This window comes from Dermochelys coriacea, chromosome 22 (assembly GCF_009764565.3).
Source record: "Dermochelys coriacea isolate rDerCor1 chromosome 22, rDerCor1.pri.v4, whole genome shotgun sequence".
Lineage (NCBI taxonomy): Eukaryota > Metazoa > Chordata > Testudines > Dermochelyidae > Dermochelys > Dermochelys coriacea.
In genome coordinates this window covers 2,481,575-2,502,836 of record NC_050089.1, presented here as the reverse complement: position 1 = coordinate 2,502,836, position 21,262 = coordinate 2,481,575, and the positions used below count along the sequence as shown (strand labels likewise).

Sequence of the window (21,262 nt, the reverse complement as noted above, 5' to 3'; positions counted from 1 at the left end):
TTAGTGTGTGGACATAGCTAATGTAGAGATGGAAAACATTTGCATATTAAGCACTTAAATGTTACAATTTAGGGCTACTATAAAAACCCTGAAAAGGGTTAGATGGGTCACTTCTGTATCTCTGAAACACTCATCTGACTTTGGTTTTAGAACTATGATAAAAAATAAAATATTCTTTAATCATACATTGAATACTTAGCAAAATTATGCTAACAAAGTGTTCTAATTTTTTCCCCATGGGTCTCCCTTTGCAGAGTATGACCCTCCTGGTTACCTCTACCAAGGTGCAGATATCAATGGGCAAATGGTCGAATACGCTACTTTACCAGGCACAAGCCGCATCAATGGCAGCATACATGGAAACTTCATCAGCAATGGTAGTCTCAGTAATGGCTGTCCACACCTCCATCACAAGGTTCCCAATGGAGTTAATGGGATCATGAATGGTGGCTTGAATGGAGGGACTGGCCTTTACCCTGGGCACACCAACTCTCTATCCAGGACACACATGGATTATGAACATCCCCATCATTTAGTGAACGTAAGAGTGCTTTGATTCACATATGATGTAAGGGTCCTGATCTTGACTTTGGAATTTTATTCAAGGTGTAAAAGGAAGCTCCAGCTAGGCAAGTCAGTTGTGGAAATACTAAAGTCTTTGTGCTGGAGCTAACAACTACCAGTTACCCTATCTCTGTTCCAGTGGAGGTAGCTGGCCTGGTGTTTTTAATATTTTCATCTTCAGGGCTTTCCTGTGGAGATTAGGATTAGAGGCACCAATAGCTGTATTTAGTCTGGGGAGTCTCCTCTTACCCTTGTTTTTAGTCCGAGAGTTTTGAGACTCGTGCAGTGCTGGATTGAGATACTGTACTATATATATGGTATTTCTCAGTCTTTCTGTCAAATAGATTTAATGATGGTTCCTGAGTTTTCAGCTTCACAAATTGACTGTTTTTTACGCACACACACGCGCACACACACCCTGTTTCAGATCTGTGATTTGTAAGCTGTGCTATTAAGTTTACCACAGCATGCACGTAGCTGGGGTCTCATAAAAGAAAATGTCCCTCCAGTCTTGAAATACAACAACATAATAAATAAGTCTGCCTTACTGAGTCCCTTATTTGCAACTTTTGAGACTAATTTCTTGAAGTAACAAAAACTGGTCTTAATCTGTGATCCAGCCTTTGTGTGCTGTGGAAAAATATTTAATTTTCTGAAACATGTTCCATTTCCAAGAGAGAATAATGATTTCATTATTGTCTGTGGAAACAGGTGGGTTACTTTCAGACTTACTCCACTTTTATCACTGGTTCTACTCAAAACTGAATGTTGCCCAGGAAAACTGAAGGAAAAGTTCAAAAAGTCTATATAATGAATGCTGTTTCTAAAGGGGGAAAAATGGAACGATTGTTTGCTTTAGTAATTGAACACAGGTACTTCATTTTATTCAACAGCAAATTGCCACTTACGCAGTAGTTGCCACTTCAGATAACTCCAGGTTGGAATGTAGACTATTCATCTCATCACATGGTCTCCTTTTTGTGCCACGGTTTAAGTACCAAAGGTGCAGTTTTTCCTTTGCCTAAAAGAACAACCATGGCCTAAAGATTTCTTATGTTATAAAGCTATCTAATCAACATTAGCAATGGGGATCCTCAAAAGCTTTGGTATTTTGGTTTAGATAAGCACACAGATGTTGTTCTCCAGATACTGGGCGCTGCATGGACTGTAGATACTATACAGACAGGCTTTCTTATGAACTCTGTGGCTAATATTTTGGGGTTCATTCTTCCAGGTAGAAATCACAGAGCAAGGGTTGCCCTAAGCTTATGTACCTGGTGTACAACCACATAGGACCCTGTGTTCCAGGTGCACGTATGTAGGGCTGATCTGCAGATCCCTGTGCTGTTCTGTGTGGAGCAGGCCCATGAGATCTCCACAGGACATACTGTTTCTAGAGGACTGTCCCTTGTAAATATCTGCCTTTCTTTTCATCTCCCCATTTGGAATGCTGTGGAAGGTTGTTGAGCAAGGATGTCAGCAGCTGACTCCACTCCCGCACAGAACAAGTGAGATTTACATAATCACAGTACAGAGCAAAGGAACTTTATATCCCCATTCTTACTGGCATCCCTCTTAATGCTCCAATGTTTGGGAAAATGAAGAGAAGAGGCCTGGGGGAGAGACATAGTGTGAGTGGTCCCACAGGTCCCACACGTATAAGCGCACAGGTCTGCAAAATGTAGGACCAGACCTGGTGCAGAGGCATACAAAAACAAGAAATACTGGAGAAGAAGCAGTTATCCAACTTAACTCACTCAGAGGTTGAATTAGTTTTCCTAAACTTGCTCCCCTTAAGAAAATGCAGAATTGTAACACTACAGTACCATTTTCAAATGACTCACATCGGTGTCCGCCTAGTATTTAACAATGAGGTATGTGTTAATCTGGCCATTTTACTTACTTGCAATGGGCCTGTTCAGCCAAAACCAACAACACAAAATCCCTCGCACCCCAGAGTGATTGCTGGCGAAGGAATTACCCCATCTGTAAAAATATAAAATGTTTCAAAAGTCTGTTCAGTGAAGTAAACCGATCTAATCGGAGTAATTACAGGAAAGTGGGATGGGTTTATGTTGTGACATCAGGCCTGAATATTTAACACCCTGTCACCCCAAACGGGGCACAGTTCTCTAATGAATAGGAATTTGCTTTCATGTCTGTCATCAGCGTTAAAAATAAACATATTTACAGTGTGTTTATTAAATTAAACCTGGACATATTAGACTGAAAATAAGCCAGGGAAGTTACTGCATACTTGTCTAAGCAACAGTTATTTACTTTTCTCTGACACACATGCTGGCAGAAAACTCAACTAGACTTTGTATAATAGCAGCTCAGTGTTCCCATGCCACGTTACAAAACACAGATCTGAAGCCTGATAAGGTGATTAAGATTCAAAATTAAATGAGAAGTCCTGGGGGTTAACGTACATTGTGCCCATTTATCATAGACTACATCTTGTATGCCTGTGTTGCAATTGATTTTGGGTTGTTTCTTTCCCCTTCTTCAGGGTGGTGGAATGTACACAGCAGTGCCTCAGACTGACCCCTCGGAGTGCGTCAATTGCCGGAACTGTCGGAACAATAACAGGTAGGTTAGAGTTACACCTCTACTTCTTGGCATCACCTTCAATGAGCTTTGCAAACCACAATCTCGGCATCACTGTTATGAGTGTAAATGCAGATGATCCCGTTTTACAGATTGGAAGCAGAAGCTGAGAGGTGGTGACTATACCTGGCCAAAAATTTTCCAACGAAACTTAGTTTCATCAGAAAATATCGCTTTGGTGAGTGAAATGTTTCACTGTGCCTGCTACATATTTAGCTAAACTTCCATTGAAACAGCAGTGTGCCCTGACACTCTGCCTCCTCGCCTTCCCATAGCTCCAGGGTGTGGAAAAGCAGATCAGCAAGCACACTGCCTCTACCTATTTCTTGTGCACAGAGACACGAAGTCCCAGGGCACCCTTTGCTCTAGGGGACCCATAGTGCCTTTCTGGCTCCCAGAGCTGGGGGGTGGTGAGGAGGCAGAGCTGCTGGGCTCAGCCTGCTGGAAGGTTATTGTCAATTTCATGAGTGAAATTGACAAATAGCTGAAGCCAGGTCTCTGTGGCTGGCAGGTTACCTGCAGTGGAACAACTTACTGAAATTCATGTTCTTGTCAGTTTCACAGCTGCCAGGATGTCAGTTTCACATTTTGTTTCAGGAGCAATCAGTATTTCAGTGCTTCTGAAATGAACGTTTTGGGCATCTCTGGTTTGTCAGAAAATTTTAGTAAATTTGTTTTTGTTCTGAATTTGGATGAAAACAATTGAAAACCCCAAACTTTCCAATTTCAGCCAACTCTGGTTGTGATTTAGCCAAGGACACAGAGGAAGCAAGTGTGAATGTGTTTGACAGATGTCTCAGGGATGATCAGCTGATCAACAAAGTATACGAAACTAGATAGGATTGAATAAAGCCAGTATTAGACCCCTGGAGTTGCTGTTGCTCAAATCATTAACTAAGCCTTGCTGGGTTTTATTGGGTTTGGGGTTAATGGGGAGGGTTGACCTTTGGTCTCTGATGTATGTCTCTTTCCTTCAGTTTCATGCGATAGACAATTCTAAATTGAGCATAAAAAGGTTAGTTTGTCAGCTACTATTCACGTTCTTACTATCTGTTCTGTATTATGAATTTTCTGCCATCTTCTGAAATCACCTGAGAGCATTTATAAAACCAGAGCAAGTGTGTTGGGGTCACAGCATTCAGTCTTTATGGAATGCAGAATTTGAGGCTCTTGAGGCATTTGGTAGAGGTTTGGCCAGCCTCACACTCTGGGCATGTCACAGCTGGAGAAAGGAGATTCCTTTATAGAATTCAAGGTCCAGTATACCTCCTGTATTAAGGTTAGGTTGTGTTTTTCACTTAAAGTAGGGATTTTGGCCTTTTTTCTGTGAAGAATGTGTCTTCTCCAAACTAACCTTACATTGGTGAGTAAAGATTATTTGTTTTCAGGATTTTTGACTAAATCTTGTTTTAGTTTGCTAAAATTAATTTAAAAATGGAACCTTAGAATTCAGTATCTCATTTTTTTTTGTTCTGCTAGGAAATGGCTGATTTGTTGTCATCCAAACTCCCTATATTCTTAAAACTCATTGCCATCTACCTTCACAAATAGATTTGAAGAATTCAGGTGGTAATTAAGCAAAGTTTATTTGTTTTTCCTTGAATTCCCGGTATAGTCACTATTTTCCTTACTCAAAATGACAGTTTCCCATTACTTACAATGGGATTGAAGTTGTTCATACCCTCAGTAAAGAAAGCTACTAATTTACTATCAGTGGGGAGGGGTTCCCCTAGTAAAGATGGCCACTGTTGGCCATTGTTAACTGGACTGAAGCCATAAATCCTCCTCAAGGAGGATGCTACCATCTCACTAAGGCTATATCTGCACTGCAGCTTTGAGGTGTAATTCCCAGCTAGGGTAGACATACACACATTAGCTCTGCCCGAGCTACAGTGCTAAAAACACAAGTGTGGCTGTGGTGGTACAGGCAGCAGCTCAGACTAGCCACCTGAATACAGCCCCATTCAAGATCCTAGGTACGTAGTCAGGTGGCTAGCCCACACCGCTGCAACCCTACTATTTTCAGCATGCTGGCTGAAGAGATCTAGTAGTGTACGTCTACCTGAGCTGAGAATTGCACCTCCCAACTGCAGTGCAGAGATACCCTAAGCTATCAAACTTCTTACCTTTCAAGTCTGCCTGGGTGTGACACAAACCATTGACGTGACAAATGGCCATACTGAGGAATGTATTTTTGTGCAAGGCACTTTAATTGACTAATTCTTTTTTTTCTTGCTTTTGAGCACATTGTCTCATACTGTGAGAATTCTTTTCACATTTTTTTAAAAAGAAAACTGGAAAATTAGGAATTCTGTCACGTGTAACCAAAGGCTCACCTCACATGTTATCAGCATCATTTGAACCCTAGGCCTTCAGATCTCTAGCCAATACATGACTCTGTGAGATACATGAGTAACTGTTACCCTCTGTGTGGACCTTCTGCCTGAGAGGAAAGTGACCTATATTTGACTAGCAGGTGACTCAACAATTTGCTAGACAGCAGTAAAATGCTAGGAATTGGGATTGCCTCATTTCTACTTATTAGAAGTTAGTAATTGTATTCCTGGCTCTGGCATGGAAGAACCATCTAGAAGTTAGACCGCATCGTCAAGTACATCAGATTGGGCGGGCTGTTTCTGAGCAACAGGGTGGCTGAGATGGGATCTACCATATCAGAGATCTCAGTTCTGTTCCTAGCTCTGCTACAAGTGATTTTGTGCAATTTCTGTTCCTTGATTTGTAAAATGGGGTGGCTAATACTAGCCTCCTCAGTATTAAGGGCTGTGAAGTGCAGAAGTGTATAAGGAACAGGGAGTGGAAGAGATGAGATTTAAATTCAGGTTTTCTCAGTTCCCAGCTCAGTGCACTTACTGCTAAGCTAAGGTGTATTTTGATGGGGTTCTGTCTTCCCTCTCCAAGACAGAGAGCCTGGTTCAGCTGTAATTCAATTGCGAGCTGTGCTTGCCGTGTGAAAAGTGAGGCTACCCCCCTAGTAAAGGTGATCATCTCTTGGTTCTTGTTCCAGTGGGATTGAAGCCCATCCCAGGTCAAGGCAACTGCACTTGTATTCCCACTCCATGGTCCCTGAAAGGCAACCCCTCTAGCCTCCCAACAGCCACCTCTCTTGGGTAGAGACCTGTCTCTCTCTCCCTCCTGACTGAAGTTTTCTCCAGTCTGCACAAATCTCTGCCTACACTGTGGTATCCACAGCAAGCTAGACTGCCTAAACAGGACAGAGTCTGTGCTTTGCTTTAAATGCAAAAGCTTACAAACAGCATGATTGCTATAACACTTCCTGGGTTCGCATCCTTTTCCCCCGAGAGATGTTGCATAAAATTCTGGCCCACAATACTGCATAGACTCATGGACTTTAAGGCCGGAAGGGACCATCATGATCATCTAGTCCGACCTCCTGCACATCGCAGGCCACAGAACCTCCCCCACCCACTCCTGTAACAGACCCATCACTTCTGGCTGAGATACTGACATCCTCAAATCTTGATTTAAAGTCTTCAAGTTACGAAGAATGCACCATTTACTGTAGCTCAAACCAGCAAGTGACCTGTGCCCCAGGGTGCAGAGGAGGCCAAAGCCCTCAGGGTCTTTGCCAGTGTTACCTGGGGGTAAAGTCCTTCCAACACCAACCGCAAATGATCAGTTAGACCCAGAGCGTGTGGGCAAGACACCACCCTCTCCCTCCCCCCCCAGCCAGGCACCTGGGAAAGAATTCTCTGTAATAACTCAGAGCCCTCCCCATCTAGTGTCCCATCTCTGGCTATTGGGGATATTTGCTAATAGCAGCTATGTATTGTGTTCATCTCATTCTATGGACTCCACTTAAATTTAATTCAGTAAGGTTTTTTCAAGGATATTGCCATATGTGTCACAAAGCCAAAGGCTGTCCTGAGGAAAGGGAACTGCCCCTTAGACTGTGTGGTTAGAAATTGATTAAAGAGTTTTTGCCATCAACCTTGTCCCCGGCAAAATCAGGTAGCAGGTCCTCAAGGAATCCATTTTGAAGCACTTGGAGGAGAGGAAGGTGATCGGGAACAGTCAACATAGATTCATCAAGGGCAAGTCATGCCTGACCAACCTGATCGCCTTCTATGATGAGATAACTGGTTCTGTGGATATGGGGAAAGTGGTGGATGTGATATATCTTGCCTTTAGCAAAGGTTTTGATACGGTCTCCCACACTATTCTTGCCAGCAAGTTAAAGAAGTCTGGGCTGGATGAATGGACTATAAGGTGGATAGAAAGCTGGCTAGATTGTCAGGCTCAACGGCTAGTGATCAACGGCTTGATGTCTAGTTGGCAGCCAGCCAATGGCATATTGGGCTGTATTAGTAGGCGCATTGCCAGCAGATTGAGGGAAGTGATTATTCCCCTCTATTCGGCACTGGTGAGGCCACACCTGGAGTATTGCATCCAGTTTTGGTCCCCCCCACTACAGAAGGGATGTGGACAAATTGGAGAGAGTCCAGCGGAGGGCAACGAAAATGATTCGGGGGCTGGGACGCATGTCTTACAAGGAGAGGCTGAGGGAACTGGGGTTATTTAGTTTGCAGAAGAGAAGAATGAGGGGGGATTTGATAGCAGCCTTCAACTACCTGAAGTGGGGGTTCCAAAGAGGATGGAGCTCGGCTGTTCTCAGTGGTGGCAGATGACAGAATAAGGAGCAATGGTCTCTAGCCACCCCCACACCCTCTGCCCTGCCCACAGCCAGCCCGTCTCCAGCCACCCCCGCACCTCCTACCCACAGCCAGCCCCTGCCGCACCCTCTGCCCTACCCGCAGCCAGCTCCTGCCACACTCCCTTGCCTCCAACCAACCCCGCACCCTCCTGTCTCCAGCCAGCTCCGCACCCCCTGCCCTGCCCGCAGCCAGCCCTGCACCCCCTGCCTCCAGCTAGCCCTGTCCCACGCCCCTGTCTGCTGCTGGCCCCACGTCCACTGGTGCCCTGCAGTTCCCAGGGCAGTAACCCTGCACACCTGCTTCAATGAGGGGTGCAGGGAGCAGCTGGCACACATGTGCACACCCTAGGGTGACCAGACAGTAAGTGTGAAAAATCAGGACAGAGGGTAAGGGGTAATAGGATCCTATATAAGAAAAAAACCCCAAAATCGGGACTGTCCCTATAAAATTGGGACATCTGGTCACCCTAGGGGGGTGGTGGGGACCCACACATGTGAAACGGAGCTCATTTCTAGTTCAGACCTATCTTTTTAAAAAAAGAATTTTAGTCAGGTTTAACATGTACGTGTTAATGCACGTGTCTTTGAGTACTCCTATCTGGTGGGTTTCTGTGTACTTAACCAAATGGCTGTTCAGTTTCTGCTTGTTTTTTTGATCAGTGCCAAAGTGTGCTGCTTGTGATACATCTCTATTAGCTAAACAAGTACCAGTATTTCCAGCAACTGCCATCTCTAAGCAGGCTTTCATGATACAGTGGTGAAAACACCGGCGTTTCAGTCTACACTAATACTTACACTGCTGCTACCACTGATGCAGTCGAAGCATTGCTGATAATTGAACTATGAATACTCATTTTTCTAGTGTGGACAAGGCCAATGAGACTGCAATTTGTGTCAGTTTTCCCAGTGAAAGGCTCTCAGGTACTTTTAAAATGGGCACCCAACTTTTTTTTTAATGTTCTATATTTCTGTTATATACAGCAAGCACATGTAGGCAAGATATTTTGTCTGCAGGTTCAACCCAGGTAGAGCTGCTTCTCTCTAACCCTTCTTTGTGTCCCACACGGGGCAATATTTGTATTTTGTGGTCAGATTCATTAGCAGCATATAAACTCTAAATAGACCAGCAAAGCAGTATTCAGCCAATTTGTAGTGTAAGTTACTAAGAAGTAGGGTCTATAAATCAGGTCATGGGTTGGTTTTGGCTTTTTAGCATTGAGATTTGATTTGAAATGCATTTTCCACTGGACAGATTTTATACTATAATTCATACATGCTCTGTGTTGGAGTTGTAATAACTAGTTTTAATCAGAGTTTTAATATGGACCGTTAGATTTAAATTTAATGAGCCAAATTAATTTACTGAAACTCCACTCCAGCCAATGCCATTATACCAGGAATGATGTTGAACACATGTGTTTCAAAAGAAGAGCCCCTAAACATGCAAAAACAAACATTTTAAAATGGGTTTCACTAAAGGAATTGTTTGTTTTTTTTTAAAAAAGGGATTCTAGTCAAAACCTCTGTGGAAAGAAATGTCAACTAATGAATGGATTTGTTTGAAGACCAGATGTGTTGCATTTGAGTACTGCAGTGGCTTTTGTGGTATTTCTGTCCTTGGAATAATAAGTACTTGGAGACTGTTTTAATGTGAGGTGATGGACTGAAAATGGAAGTTGCTGTGCACTGGCACTTTGTGTTGCTATTGTCATAGGAACATTTGGGAGGGGAGTTCATCCCATGGGGCTGCTTCACACCACTTCCAGGGAACTTACAAGGACAGATAGATTTTTTACTCCAAAGTCCATGTTTTGACCTGCTCCGAATTGTCCATTTCATCTCCCCATGACTACTACATTCCTTGGTTTTTGGGCTCTGGAAGATTAATTATCTTGATTCTGTTTTTTTTCCAGCAAGTCTGGTCTTTGCTTTGGTTTCATGTGAGAAACCTGAGTAAGCACTGGAATAAAAAATTGCCCAGGGAGGTGGTGGAATCTCCATCATTGGAGATTTTTAAGAGCAGGTTAGACAAATACTGTCAGGGATGGTCTAGCTCAGTGGTTCCCAATGTGGTGCCCGCGGGTGCCTTGGCACCCGCCGCAGCATTTTTGTGCGCCCACAGGACACCTTGCCGCCAAAATGCTACCAACGAGCACGGTCGCCTTAGAACCGCCTGCCAAAATGCCATCGAGAAGCATTGCCATTTCGGCGGTGACACTTGGCATTTCGGCGTCCGGTTCTAAGGCAGCTGCACTCGTCGTAGGCATTTCAGTGGCAGGGTGTCCGGCATCCACCACAGTCTTCTGGGAATAGCAATATGCTATTCCCACAGAAAGGTTGGGGACCACTGGTCTAGATAATGCTTAGTCCTGCCATGAGTGCAGGGGATAGGACTAGATGCCCTCTCAAGGTCCCTTCTAGTCCTACGAGTTTATGGTTCTAAGGTTTTGTAGCTAAGGTGACTATGTTTAAAACCAGAATTACAGTCCCCTAGAACCTCAGGCTCAATCTCTGAATTGTTTTAGATAGAATCCCCTTAAATATGATCTTTGTGCTTATCAGAATGACCTGATCGAAATACTTTGGGGGAATCTAAATAGAAGCAACTTTAGCAGTTACCTTGCATAGAAGCTCTTCACATAGAAACTATGAATTTGAATATATTTTCCTCCCTTTAAATAGAAGGTGAATTCTGTTAATACTTTCATGCTAAAGGATTAGTTACCTGTCAGTGGGGGGCTTCTGAATGCAGATATGCTGTCATTGTCAATGTCAATGTCTCCCAAAATAGCTTATGTAATAGTCTTCCATCTTCCCTTGCAGTCTAACAATCAAATGCCGGAGTGACCGACCCATTTAACTCTTCTGAATTGCATGCTCTTGAAAAACTAGAACAGCATGGGTTCTGTTAACGAGATGCAGATGTCTCAAAATAGGCATTGAACTTCCTAATGCACACAATCAGCTCTGAATACTGAAAGTTCAGCAGTTTATGGAATGCCAAATAACACACAAACCTGTAGCCAGTTCTCACAGGCAAGCTGTCCAGGCTGACACAGGCATTTAAGAAAACAGGGTGAGAACATCTTGTATTTCCCAGTGCCAAAAGAAACTGGATAATAAGACAGTTCTGACTTCAAATAACATACTGACTTCTCCCAATTGCACTATCCTATACCATGCAATACACGATGGTGACTCTGCATACCCAGAAAAGCTCGTCCTCCTAGAGGGACATGAAGAATTCTTCACTAGTTAGAATGTGGCTTGAATAAACCTTGAGTAATTTTTCTGCTTTGCAGGTCGTAAAATGGGCCTCTTCTGTTGTTTTGAGCAGTGACGTATGTAGTAAGTTCTCACACAAACAGTTGAGATTTGTGTGGGGCAGAATACACTAAGCCCTGAGTTTATTTATATTTTTAATTTAAAACAAGTGGAAATAAATGATTTCAGTCTGAGGCACTCAAACTAAGCTTTTTTTCTTTTTTCTTTTTCACTACCAAATAAGTAACACAGCAACTGAATGAGCGAGGTTTCATGCAGCACAGCCTGATGGTTCTCCAAGTTGTATTTCATACGCTCATTTGTAAAACGTTACCATCGCAGCAATTTCTTATTGAACTCAGATGTGATTTGATAGTCCAGCATTGCGAAACTCGCTCTTCCAATTGCATATGTGCTAGGTCTTTCAAGTATGTATGAGTGGTTTATTTTGGTGGCATAAATATGCTCTCGTGTTTGGAAATAAGTACTCTTTAACTTTTTTCTGGATTGATTTCTTTCCATCAGCAAAAGGATATTTTATCATGTTAAATACATTGTGCTGTTAAACGTGTTTCAGATCCTGATGGAACTGTGTTTAGTGACTGGTGCCAGCTCAGAATGGCGCTGTGTGATCAGCATGGTGACTGGTGCTATACAAGGATCTAAAATGAGATGGGATAGTTCTGCGCATGATGCATATAGCAGGAAGGGTGGTGCATTTAGATTTGGCAGTAGAAATTGTTCTGAGCTGTATCCATTTGGCATATCACTGGATAATCTGTAATATTTGAGAGCCCTGTCTGACTCTCATGAGCATTTCCAAACGTTGCTATGGCCAAGGTAATTGTGTGTAAACAGATATGCTCTTCTTTGTAATCGGCCTGTTCCTGCTGCTTGTTGATGAGTTGTGGTGTCGCAATCCAGGGTTTGTGTCCTTAATAAGTGAATCCTGCAGAATAAGTAAGTTTCTGTTGACTGCTAGGGTGTGGTGAAAGTGAATGACAGGTAGTGAGGTTCTGGTGAAATAATTGTAATTTTTCTGCAATGTAATAGATTTGCTGTATATCACTCTCCATGCTAGATTTCGGAACAAAGGCTGCACTCTTCTTACAGCTCATACAGCTTGTTTCAGAGAATTTCAATTCATGCGAATGTTCTAAATATGAAAGTTTGAGCTGTGTAACAATTACTTGTACATATGGAAAAAGAAAAGGAGTACTTGTGGCACCTTAGAGACTAACAAATTTATTAGAGCATAAGCTTTCGTGAGCTGCTGGTTCCACCAAATGCATCCGATGCATCCGATGAAGTGAGCTGTAGCTCACGAAAGCTTATGCTCTAATAAATTTGTTAGTCTCTAAGGTGCCACAAGTACTCCTTTTCTTTTTGCGAATATAGACTAACACGGCTGCTACTCTAGTACATATGGAGTCATACTGGAGTGGTCTGTCCTGGGCTTTCACATTTAACGTGGCTGTTGCAAATGAAGCTGCTAGCACTGCTGTGCCCAGGACTTGAGGAACTACAACATTCTTGACATTTTCACTACTTAAGATTAGATAATGCTAGGCATATATCTATAAAGGGCTTTTGCTGTAAACTTCTTTCTGTTTAAAGGTTAAGTATCTCAGCTGTCAAGATTGATTTCCCAGCTTGCCTTCAGTTTGAGTCCAGAATGAGTGTCTTTGATATAATAACTTTTCAATTTATACAAAAAATAGTAAGTTTTTAAAATGCTACAGTTGGTTGTATGTAGTTCCTCTATTTACATTAACTAGCTTAGGAATGCCTATTTTTAACATGAGCTGCTCTATTGGTATGTTGGATTCGTAACTTAAGATCTGTGTCGTGGCATTTAAAATCTGTATTACAAAGCTGACCAAATGAAGGAATGTGTTCGCAAGTCACTTAATTGACAATAGATGGAAAAAATGCTAAATAAATGATTCTCTGAACGTTTTTCAGCCATCTGGTGAGCTGAGCAAACAGGTATTTAATTGTGAATATATTTTCCCCCAAAAAGTCTGAATTTATCTGACACAATAATTGTAATTTAATCCACCAGCTCTACTATATTTACTGTATTCAATAATTGAGATTTACTTGAGGAAGTATTCAAAAACTTCTTAAATCAATTTTAGTTGCTAGAACAAAGAATCTGGAGAGATCAGGACTCCGTGAGTGATTCTTTATTTTGGTTTAAATTCACAGGTGTTTCACCAAAACCAATGGCACGTTTAGCAGCAGCACGCTACCTGTGGTGCCCATAGTAGCACCTTATCAGCAGGACAGTTTAGAGATGAAACCACTGAATCATGTGATGGTAGCCATGTGTTTAGCCTCCACGGTCCCAGAATGCAGCGTCGAGATGGAGGAAGACAGCAAGGAGAAAGTGGAGCAGCCATCTACTCAGCATTCTTGCTGTCAGGAAAATATGAATCAGATTAACGTAGATTACCCAGAAGGTATGCCAAAATTGGGGGAGAATAAATCTTGGCTTCCAAGCTGCGTGTTTATTGTACAACAGCTGTAGGGTGCTTAATCTGACTACACAGAAACTAGCAATTAGTCTCAGAAAAGGAAGGCCAGAGTCTGCAAGGTGTTGATCAGCTTGCAGCTCCCCTTGAAGACAATGGAAGTGAAGATATTAAAATGCCTTCCAGGTGCATGCCCTAAATGATGAGTGTTCTAAATGGAACCCCTCCAGTACACTTACTCCAGATGATGTGATGACTGATTTACTTTGAATGCTATTTTTTTAATAATCTTTGCCAGTACCACCTTAGGCGTTGCTCTTATCAGATCTCATATTCTAAGAAGAATCAGGCTGGGTAATTACGTATATGAGACCTCTAGGGAAAGCCCAGGTACCTGCAGGAAGTGGAGTTAATTCAGAGTTAGCTAGGGGATGCACCAAATGGGGAAACTAGAATTCAGGAATAAACTGTCTTGTTCTTTGGGACGGCAAGAGCTGAAAGCATCACACACTCCTTTATAGCTCCTGGCTGGCCCCAAAAAGAGAGAGATTTTGAGCTTTCCAGCTGAAAAGACAGGTTGGATCAACATGGTGTTTAGAGGGGTAAAGACAAGGGATCAAGGGTCCTGGCAGTTCCTTCCCATCCCATCATTTTGCCTTTTCTTCTTCTGTGAAACAATCTCCACTGGGCTATGGCAGCCCTTCCTTTTTTGTGCAGGTTAACAGTAAGTGCACCCCAGTCCCCAAGTCCTTTTGAAGCATTCTCCTGTAGTGTTCAGTCCCTTAGATACTGAATGCTCACAGAATTATCAGGTTAGCTATCCCCATGGGAATGGTATATGCACCAGCTTGTATGATTCAAGTCAGGATCAGCTCATATGTAACCTCAAAGCACTGAGATATATTTATAGTGAAAACAATCATAAGTTTATTATCAAAGATTAAGATGTAAGAGACAGTGAGTAAGGATAATGGTAATAGAAGGGTTATATATAAAACAAAATCATAACACGCATAGGCGCGGGAACTGGGGGGGAGGAGGGATGCTGCAGCACCCCAACGTTTTAGCTGGGGCCTGCCTGCCGGATCCCCAGGTCCCAGCCTACTGGCTCTGGGGGCAGGGGAGGAGGAGCGGACAGAGGTAAGGAGGCTGGCTTTCAGCTCCCCCACTATTCAAAGTGTTCCCGCACCACTGATAAGTTTAATCTCTAGAAAGCGGGTTAACAGTCTAACCTTCTGTCTAAGAAAGTTTGTCTGACCCCACGTGTCTTTCGGAGTGTTTCGGCCAAGCCTGGTTGAGATCCCATTTGCATGAATGTAAACACCTACTTCCTCAGGTGTAGGATAAAGGGGAGTCTCCTTGCCTTCTACTTACATCCCTATAGGTCACTGACCTTAGAGACAGCAGAATCTCCCCCCTCCCCGTCCCCATTACTTGTTTTTTTTCTCTGTTCTTTTCCTGTTGATCCTGTATGTAAATGGGTCTTTCATTGTGTTGCCTAACAATACTTAATTTACATTTGACAGAGAGATACACATCTTACTCCCTGTCTGGAGGAAACTTTTTTTCTCTTTGGTTGGTGACAGACTTTAAAGCCTATATTTTCAGTACATGTACACAGCTCCTTAAATATCCATGCGTACATCAGGCAACGATTATGAGGATCAGTATGACATATTTTTCTTAGAAACCTCACGACCTCATTTATGGATAAATATCATAAAAATGGTGTACTAGGAGTGATGAGTTTGTCAGGCCTGTTATGAGTTCCTGTTACACAACTGTGAACCATTTGGCACTGAGAGGTTCTTAGGGTCATAATGTATTTGTATGTTTTAATTAGATCAGTGAGGCAGCTTGCCATTTGAAACTAGGGTTTTCCCCATAATCTCCCAAGGAAGCAAAGCCGCTCCCCACAATCTGATCACTAAATCTAGTGATAACTGGAAAGGCCTAGAGAACAGGGAAATGTATCATGAGAAATGCTCTAGGAAATTAGCAATTCCTGCCAGGGTTTAACACTGTACAGCGTCCAAACTAATTTTCACTTTTAGTGGAAAGAAAGGTTTACCTAGTTGACTAATCTGCGTTTGAAGACTGATGGGGCAAGTATGCTGAAATAGTGAAGGGGCGAGGAGAGATTTCATGCTAATATAAACTGCTCTTGGTTTGCAGGTGACATCTGTGCACATTCAGAAACATCAAATCGTATTTTGAGCTGGAGTCCTCTTATTCTGCAGCCTGTTTCAAAGGACTGTAATGAAAAATCAGGATGGAATTCGCCTGGTGTCACTTTAAACAGCTCCGGGGACCTTCGACAGCTCCAGATGCAGGAAACCTGAAGAAGCAGCAATCATTTTTCCACTTAAAGCCAGTAACTGCACAGCAGAGTCACTGACAAAGACTGATGGAGGGGTGTTAATTATAACAGAGAGAGAGTCACTATTTATTTTTTTGTAGTAGTGTCATGAATGTATCTTGTTTAAAATGTTTGCCTTTTCATATTATTTATGCCTTGAGAAATTCCTTTGTTTTTTCCACACCCTGTGGAATTAGCCTGGTTATGTATAAAGTTTTGTAATAATATAAAGAACAACGATGGGAAATATATAGTGTGTTTTCCATGGATATTACCAGCATGAGAAGCACTTCTGCAGAGGAGCATGAATGTTTAGTATGCAGACTTATTAGAGTGGATCTGACCCGAGTGGTTCTGAAGTTCATAGCAGATTATAGCCACCCTATAGAGCTGCCGTGTCACTGGCATTTGTTGCAATATTTTTACAGCTAATTTCTCTGACTACACTCAAATGCTGTTGTTTCAGGCTCTCTTGATGGAAAGAGATTTGATAATGGAACCCCAACATAATGAACCCCAGCCGACCTGTTTATACGAATGATACAGTTGGTCGAATAGGTCTACATCTGATTTGGGAACCTGAGCCCAGCATTCAGTTGGATACTACTTGTCATATTTTTAGTTATCTCCAAGTATTGGAAAATCCCTAGTGTTCAGAGAATTTCATAATTCCCAAAACTTTCATGCCTTCTAGCAGGAATGATTTATCTGACCATTCTTACTGGAAGGTCACTATTTGTTGTTTTTAAAAGTATTAGTCATCTAATCAGGGAACAGAAAGTATTCCATATAACTTGTGGGACCAGCTATATAATATACATGAGGAATAATCTACATGAATAATTTGTGAACAGCCTAGAGTCTGAGCATTCTTTAGCATTCTCAAGCTCGTTAGCACATAGAGATTTCTCTGAACATATTCGTTATTGTTAAAGACTCTTAACCAAAAAAGGCTGCTACATTCAGAAGAGTTATTGGCAGTGATTATATAACTCTCTCTTATTAGCTGATTGTTTTTCATTCTTGTGCATGTTTTAAATTTTGCTGCAGGTAAGTCGGGTTGAATTTTCTAAGTTTACATCTTAAACCTGCTCATGCATGCGCACCTTTCCTTCAGAGCAGGTGGGATTGACATACCCAGAGTAAATGCCAGGAGGGCAAAGTGAACTCACTCTGAAATGTCCAACTGCTTCAGTTTCTACAGCACGAGTACATAGTTGCCGCTAATTCCACTGGCTTAATTTCCAGTTGCCACAGGTTGGACCTGTTCAATTTACAGTAGAATCTCCAGTGGTTGGTACTTTTCTAATCCCCCCACAAGCTAATATTCAGCAGTGCTGGTAGTTGCACATCTCTAAACATAACCCCGGTTAGCAGAGGCAGATCTGTGGTGGGGCTCACATTCCTAAAATATGATCGTCCAAGATGCACTGTTATCACAAATGATTAAAACTAAAGTATAATGAACATTTTGTGATACTTTAGCCCTGCTTGCTTGCTTCGCTTACAAAGGCAAAGTTCAGTCCTTTGCAATGGATCTCCCAGGGACTGAATGGTATTTTAACTCCATGGTTTGAGGAAAAGGGAAAATGTATCATTTGTGTAATAAGGCTCTCTTCGCCTGTTAAATAAGAGCACGGAGGTGTTGTTTTAGAAAATTGAGCCTGGTGCTGTCGCAAACGGTGTCCAACAACCTCATCTCAGACAATGGCTGTGTATGAAGAAATCTGCCTGTATCTCAGACATAGCAGCTGGAGCGTGATGTAGGTGTTGCAATGTTAACTGCACTTTTTTTTCAAATTTAATCAGAGTAAATAAAACAAACTTTCACTTGTAAAACACGCTATCCAAAAATCAGAGCCTATAAACCAAGGAATGAGGCACATAAATCACTATTACTGCTGCCCTCAGGCGACATGTGTGCAGTCTCCTTTTAATGGAATGAATATTTTCCTAGCTAGAGCAAGAAACGCCCCGAGGGGTGGGAGAGAAGCAAAGCTGCCCTATTTGAATCACAAACCCCTTGCAAGAGAAACCAGGAGGTGGCTACAGGTGCACTGTACAATAGAACCTCAGAGTTACAAACACCAGAGTTACGAACTGACCGGTCAACCACACATCTCATTTGGAACCGGAAGTACGTAATCAAGCCGCAGCAGGGACCCCAAAAAAAGCTAATACCGCACCGTACTGCATTAAACATAAACTACTAAAAGACAATAAGGGACAGCAGCATTTTTCTTCTGCCTACTAAAGCTTCAAAGCTGTATTAAGTTGTAAACTTTTGAAAGAACCACCAGAACGTTTTGTTCAGAGTTGCAAACATTTCAGAGTTACTAACAACCTCCCTTCCTGAGGTGTTTGTAACTCTGAGGTCCTGTTGTACCACACTGAGTAAGATGTGTGTATCATAAAGACCGACTCTGTACTTTTCTAACTATTGCAACAAATGTCAAATGCGGCATGTGTATATGCAGTGTGAAAATATTATATATAATATAGGATATATATTATATATTTTATATATTCAGCCCTTAAATGAGAACTTACTGGGTTTGATCTAGGTTACTATGCAAGAGTTTATTGCAGTAGGAAACTAGTTGATGCTGTTTTTGCTTGGTGGATGGGAGAGGGGGCCGCACCAGATGTGGACACGAGTTCTCTATTCCTGATGTCCAGGTGTACAGCATGTGATAATGGATTAGCCTGCATGTTTGTGAGACCTAATTAGCATCCGAGGAAGGCAGACTCCTGTTGTAGTGTGATCTATTGAGTGCAATGGCCGATCTCATGAGGTTACGAAAGTTGCCTGGTAGGAGAACTAGCATATTAAATGCTTTGACAGAGAGATTCAGGAAACTCTCTGCTGTAAGAGTTTGGTAGTTTGGAGCAGGAAACCAAGGCAGGTTCGTATGAGTCCTTGGGACATAAATTGCTTTGAAAGAGTCAGATTTTGGGGCTGGGGTTTCTACTCAAGGAAGAGATTGTTGTAATCTGCCATGTTAGCAGAGTCTCATCATGGACTGCTTTATTTATAATGAATAACACTGTTTTAAGTGTGTTTCTTTTATTGTATTTTATTTATAAAAATATATATGTTTGCCTTTCTTTTTAGGGGTCATGTGTTCTCCCAGCTATAGGTGCATAATTACAAAACTCTACACAAATCCTGCATAAATGCTGTGATTCCCGGTCATGCACATCAGTCCAGTCCCATCCTTAGACTTCAGCTAGTATCAGCTACCCAGGAAATGCTGAAAGGCCTTGCCCCTCTGAAAACCCGCCTTATTCTTTAAAACTGGCTCGGTTTTATGCTTTTAATGTTATTTTCCTTTGAAATCTAGAGAGCACAGGGGCTTAGTGGGATGTGGGAAGTAGGTGCACAAACTCTAGAATCCTGGGTTCATTGGCAAGGGTTTTGGCACCAGGGGATGAGGTACATTGGCAGAGCTGTGATGAGGAAACTTTTATATTAACTGCCTATGTTATGCTTGACTCTAACCAGTGTTAAGTTCTTTGCTTCTGTGGGCACTATATAACCTAGGGGTTTGTTGTGTGTTTTTGTTTTTTTTAAAAAAGGTTCACTGACATCAGACCTATGTGCATTTCCCTTTTTTATCCTGTTTTTTAAACACTGAGGCCTCTGAAGTTTCCTGATTGTACTAGCCAAATCTTGATCTCTCAGAAACAATACATTTAAAAATCGTGTTTCAAACCTTTCCTCTTGGTACGTGCTCTAGTTACGTAACGGTGTGTCTTAATATGGGTCTTGGTATAAAACAAACAAGCCAACCCTCTCTGATCCTCCCAGTATCTGAGAACGTCATTCAGCTGTCATACTGCCCGAGGAAAATGTTTTTCTGTATTTCACCTTGTGGTCTTTGAAAGCAATGACTTAAAGCTGCATGGTTTTTGTATCATATAGAAAAATATACTATATTTTCCTAAAAAAAAAAAAAAAAAAAGTTGTAATATTCTTTTGAAATTGTACATATTTTTAAATGATGTAGTTTTTGGCAGAATTTTTTGGTGGTTTGATTAATATTAAAGAGAATGCTGCTGCTTTGAGTGATGCTTATTAGATTGTGTCTGCTCTTGAATCGACAAGTGGTGTGAATTCTCATTAACCGAAAGCTATTGATACTAGAGAAAAAGTCAGACTAGCTATATCACTGCTTAATATAGGTCAAATTATTTACTAGTTTCATATTTAATTATGATTCACCAAACTTACCCTACCCTAAAGAACAGTGAATTGCCAACAATATTTTAAGTCGTAGGCAAGGTCTAAGAAGCAAGTGGACTTTTTAAAAAAGAGAGTAGATAGCTAATATGGCTTAGACATAAATGATATGGAAAAAGGGGTAAACAGTGAGGTGGCAAAATTTGCAGATGATACAAAACTACTCAAGATGGTTAAGTCCCAAACAGACTGCAAAGAACTACAAAGGGATCTCTCAAAAATGGGTGACTGGGCAACAAAATGGCAGATGAAATTCAATGTTGATAAATGCAAAGTAATGCACATTGGAAAACATAATCCCAACTATACATATAAAATGATGGGGTCGAAATTGGCTGTTACCGCTCAAGAAAGAGATCTTGGAGTCACTGTGGATAGTTCTCTGAAAACATCCACTCAATGTGCAGCGGCAGCCAAAAAAGTGAACAGAATGTTGGGAGTCGTTAAGGAAGGGATAGATAATAAGACAGAAAATATATTGCCTCTATATAAATCCATGGCACACCCACATCTTGCCTACTGCATGCAGATGTGATTGCCCCATCTCAATTGGAATTGGAAAAGGTTCAGAAAAGGGCAACAATAATGGTGAGGGGCATGGAACAGCTTCCATATGAGGAGAGATTAATAAGACTGGGGCTTTTCAGCTTGGAAAAGAGGCGACCAAGGGGGGGGTATGATCGAGGTCTATAAAATCATGACTGGGGTGGAGAAAGTAAATAAGGACGAATTTTCTCCTAACACAAGAACTAGGGGGTCCCCAAATGAAATGAAATAGGCAGCAGGTTTAAAACAAACAAAAGGAAGTATTTCTTCACACAACACACAGTCAACCTGTGGAATTCCTTGCCAGAGGATGTTGTGAAGGCCAAGACTATAACAGGGTTCAAAAAAGAACTAGATAAGTTCATGGAGGACAGGTCCATCAATGGCTATTAGCCAGGATGGGCAGAGATGGTGTCCCTAGCCTGTTTGCCAGAAGTTGGGAATGAGCGACAGGGGATGGGTCACTGGGTGATTCCCTGTTCTGTTCATTCCCTCTGGGGCACCTG

At 41.9% G+C, this 21,262-nt stretch overlaps 1 protein-coding gene across 4 annotated transcripts in view; it reads left to right on the top strand.

The window, feature by feature from the left end:
* The window catches only part of CDON (cell adhesion associated, oncogene regulated), a 95,853-nt gene extending 75,818 nt beyond the window's left edge, over nt 1-20,035 (top strand). For all 4 annotated transcript variants that reach the window (XM_038380689.2, XM_043500946.1, XM_043500947.1 and 1 more), the window contains exons 17-20: nt 255-541; nt 3,077-3,156; nt 13,343-13,596; nt 15,784-20,035. In XM_038380689.2, coding sequence (XP_038236617.1) covers nt 255-541; nt 3,077-3,156; nt 13,343-13,596; nt 15,784-15,950 — 788 coding nt within the window. In that variant the 3' untranslated portion in view covers nt 15,951-20,035. The remainder of the gene's footprint in view (nt 1-254; nt 542-3,076; nt 3,157-13,342; nt 13,597-15,783) is intronic.
* Nucleotides 20,036-21,262: the final 1,227 nt, after the last annotated feature.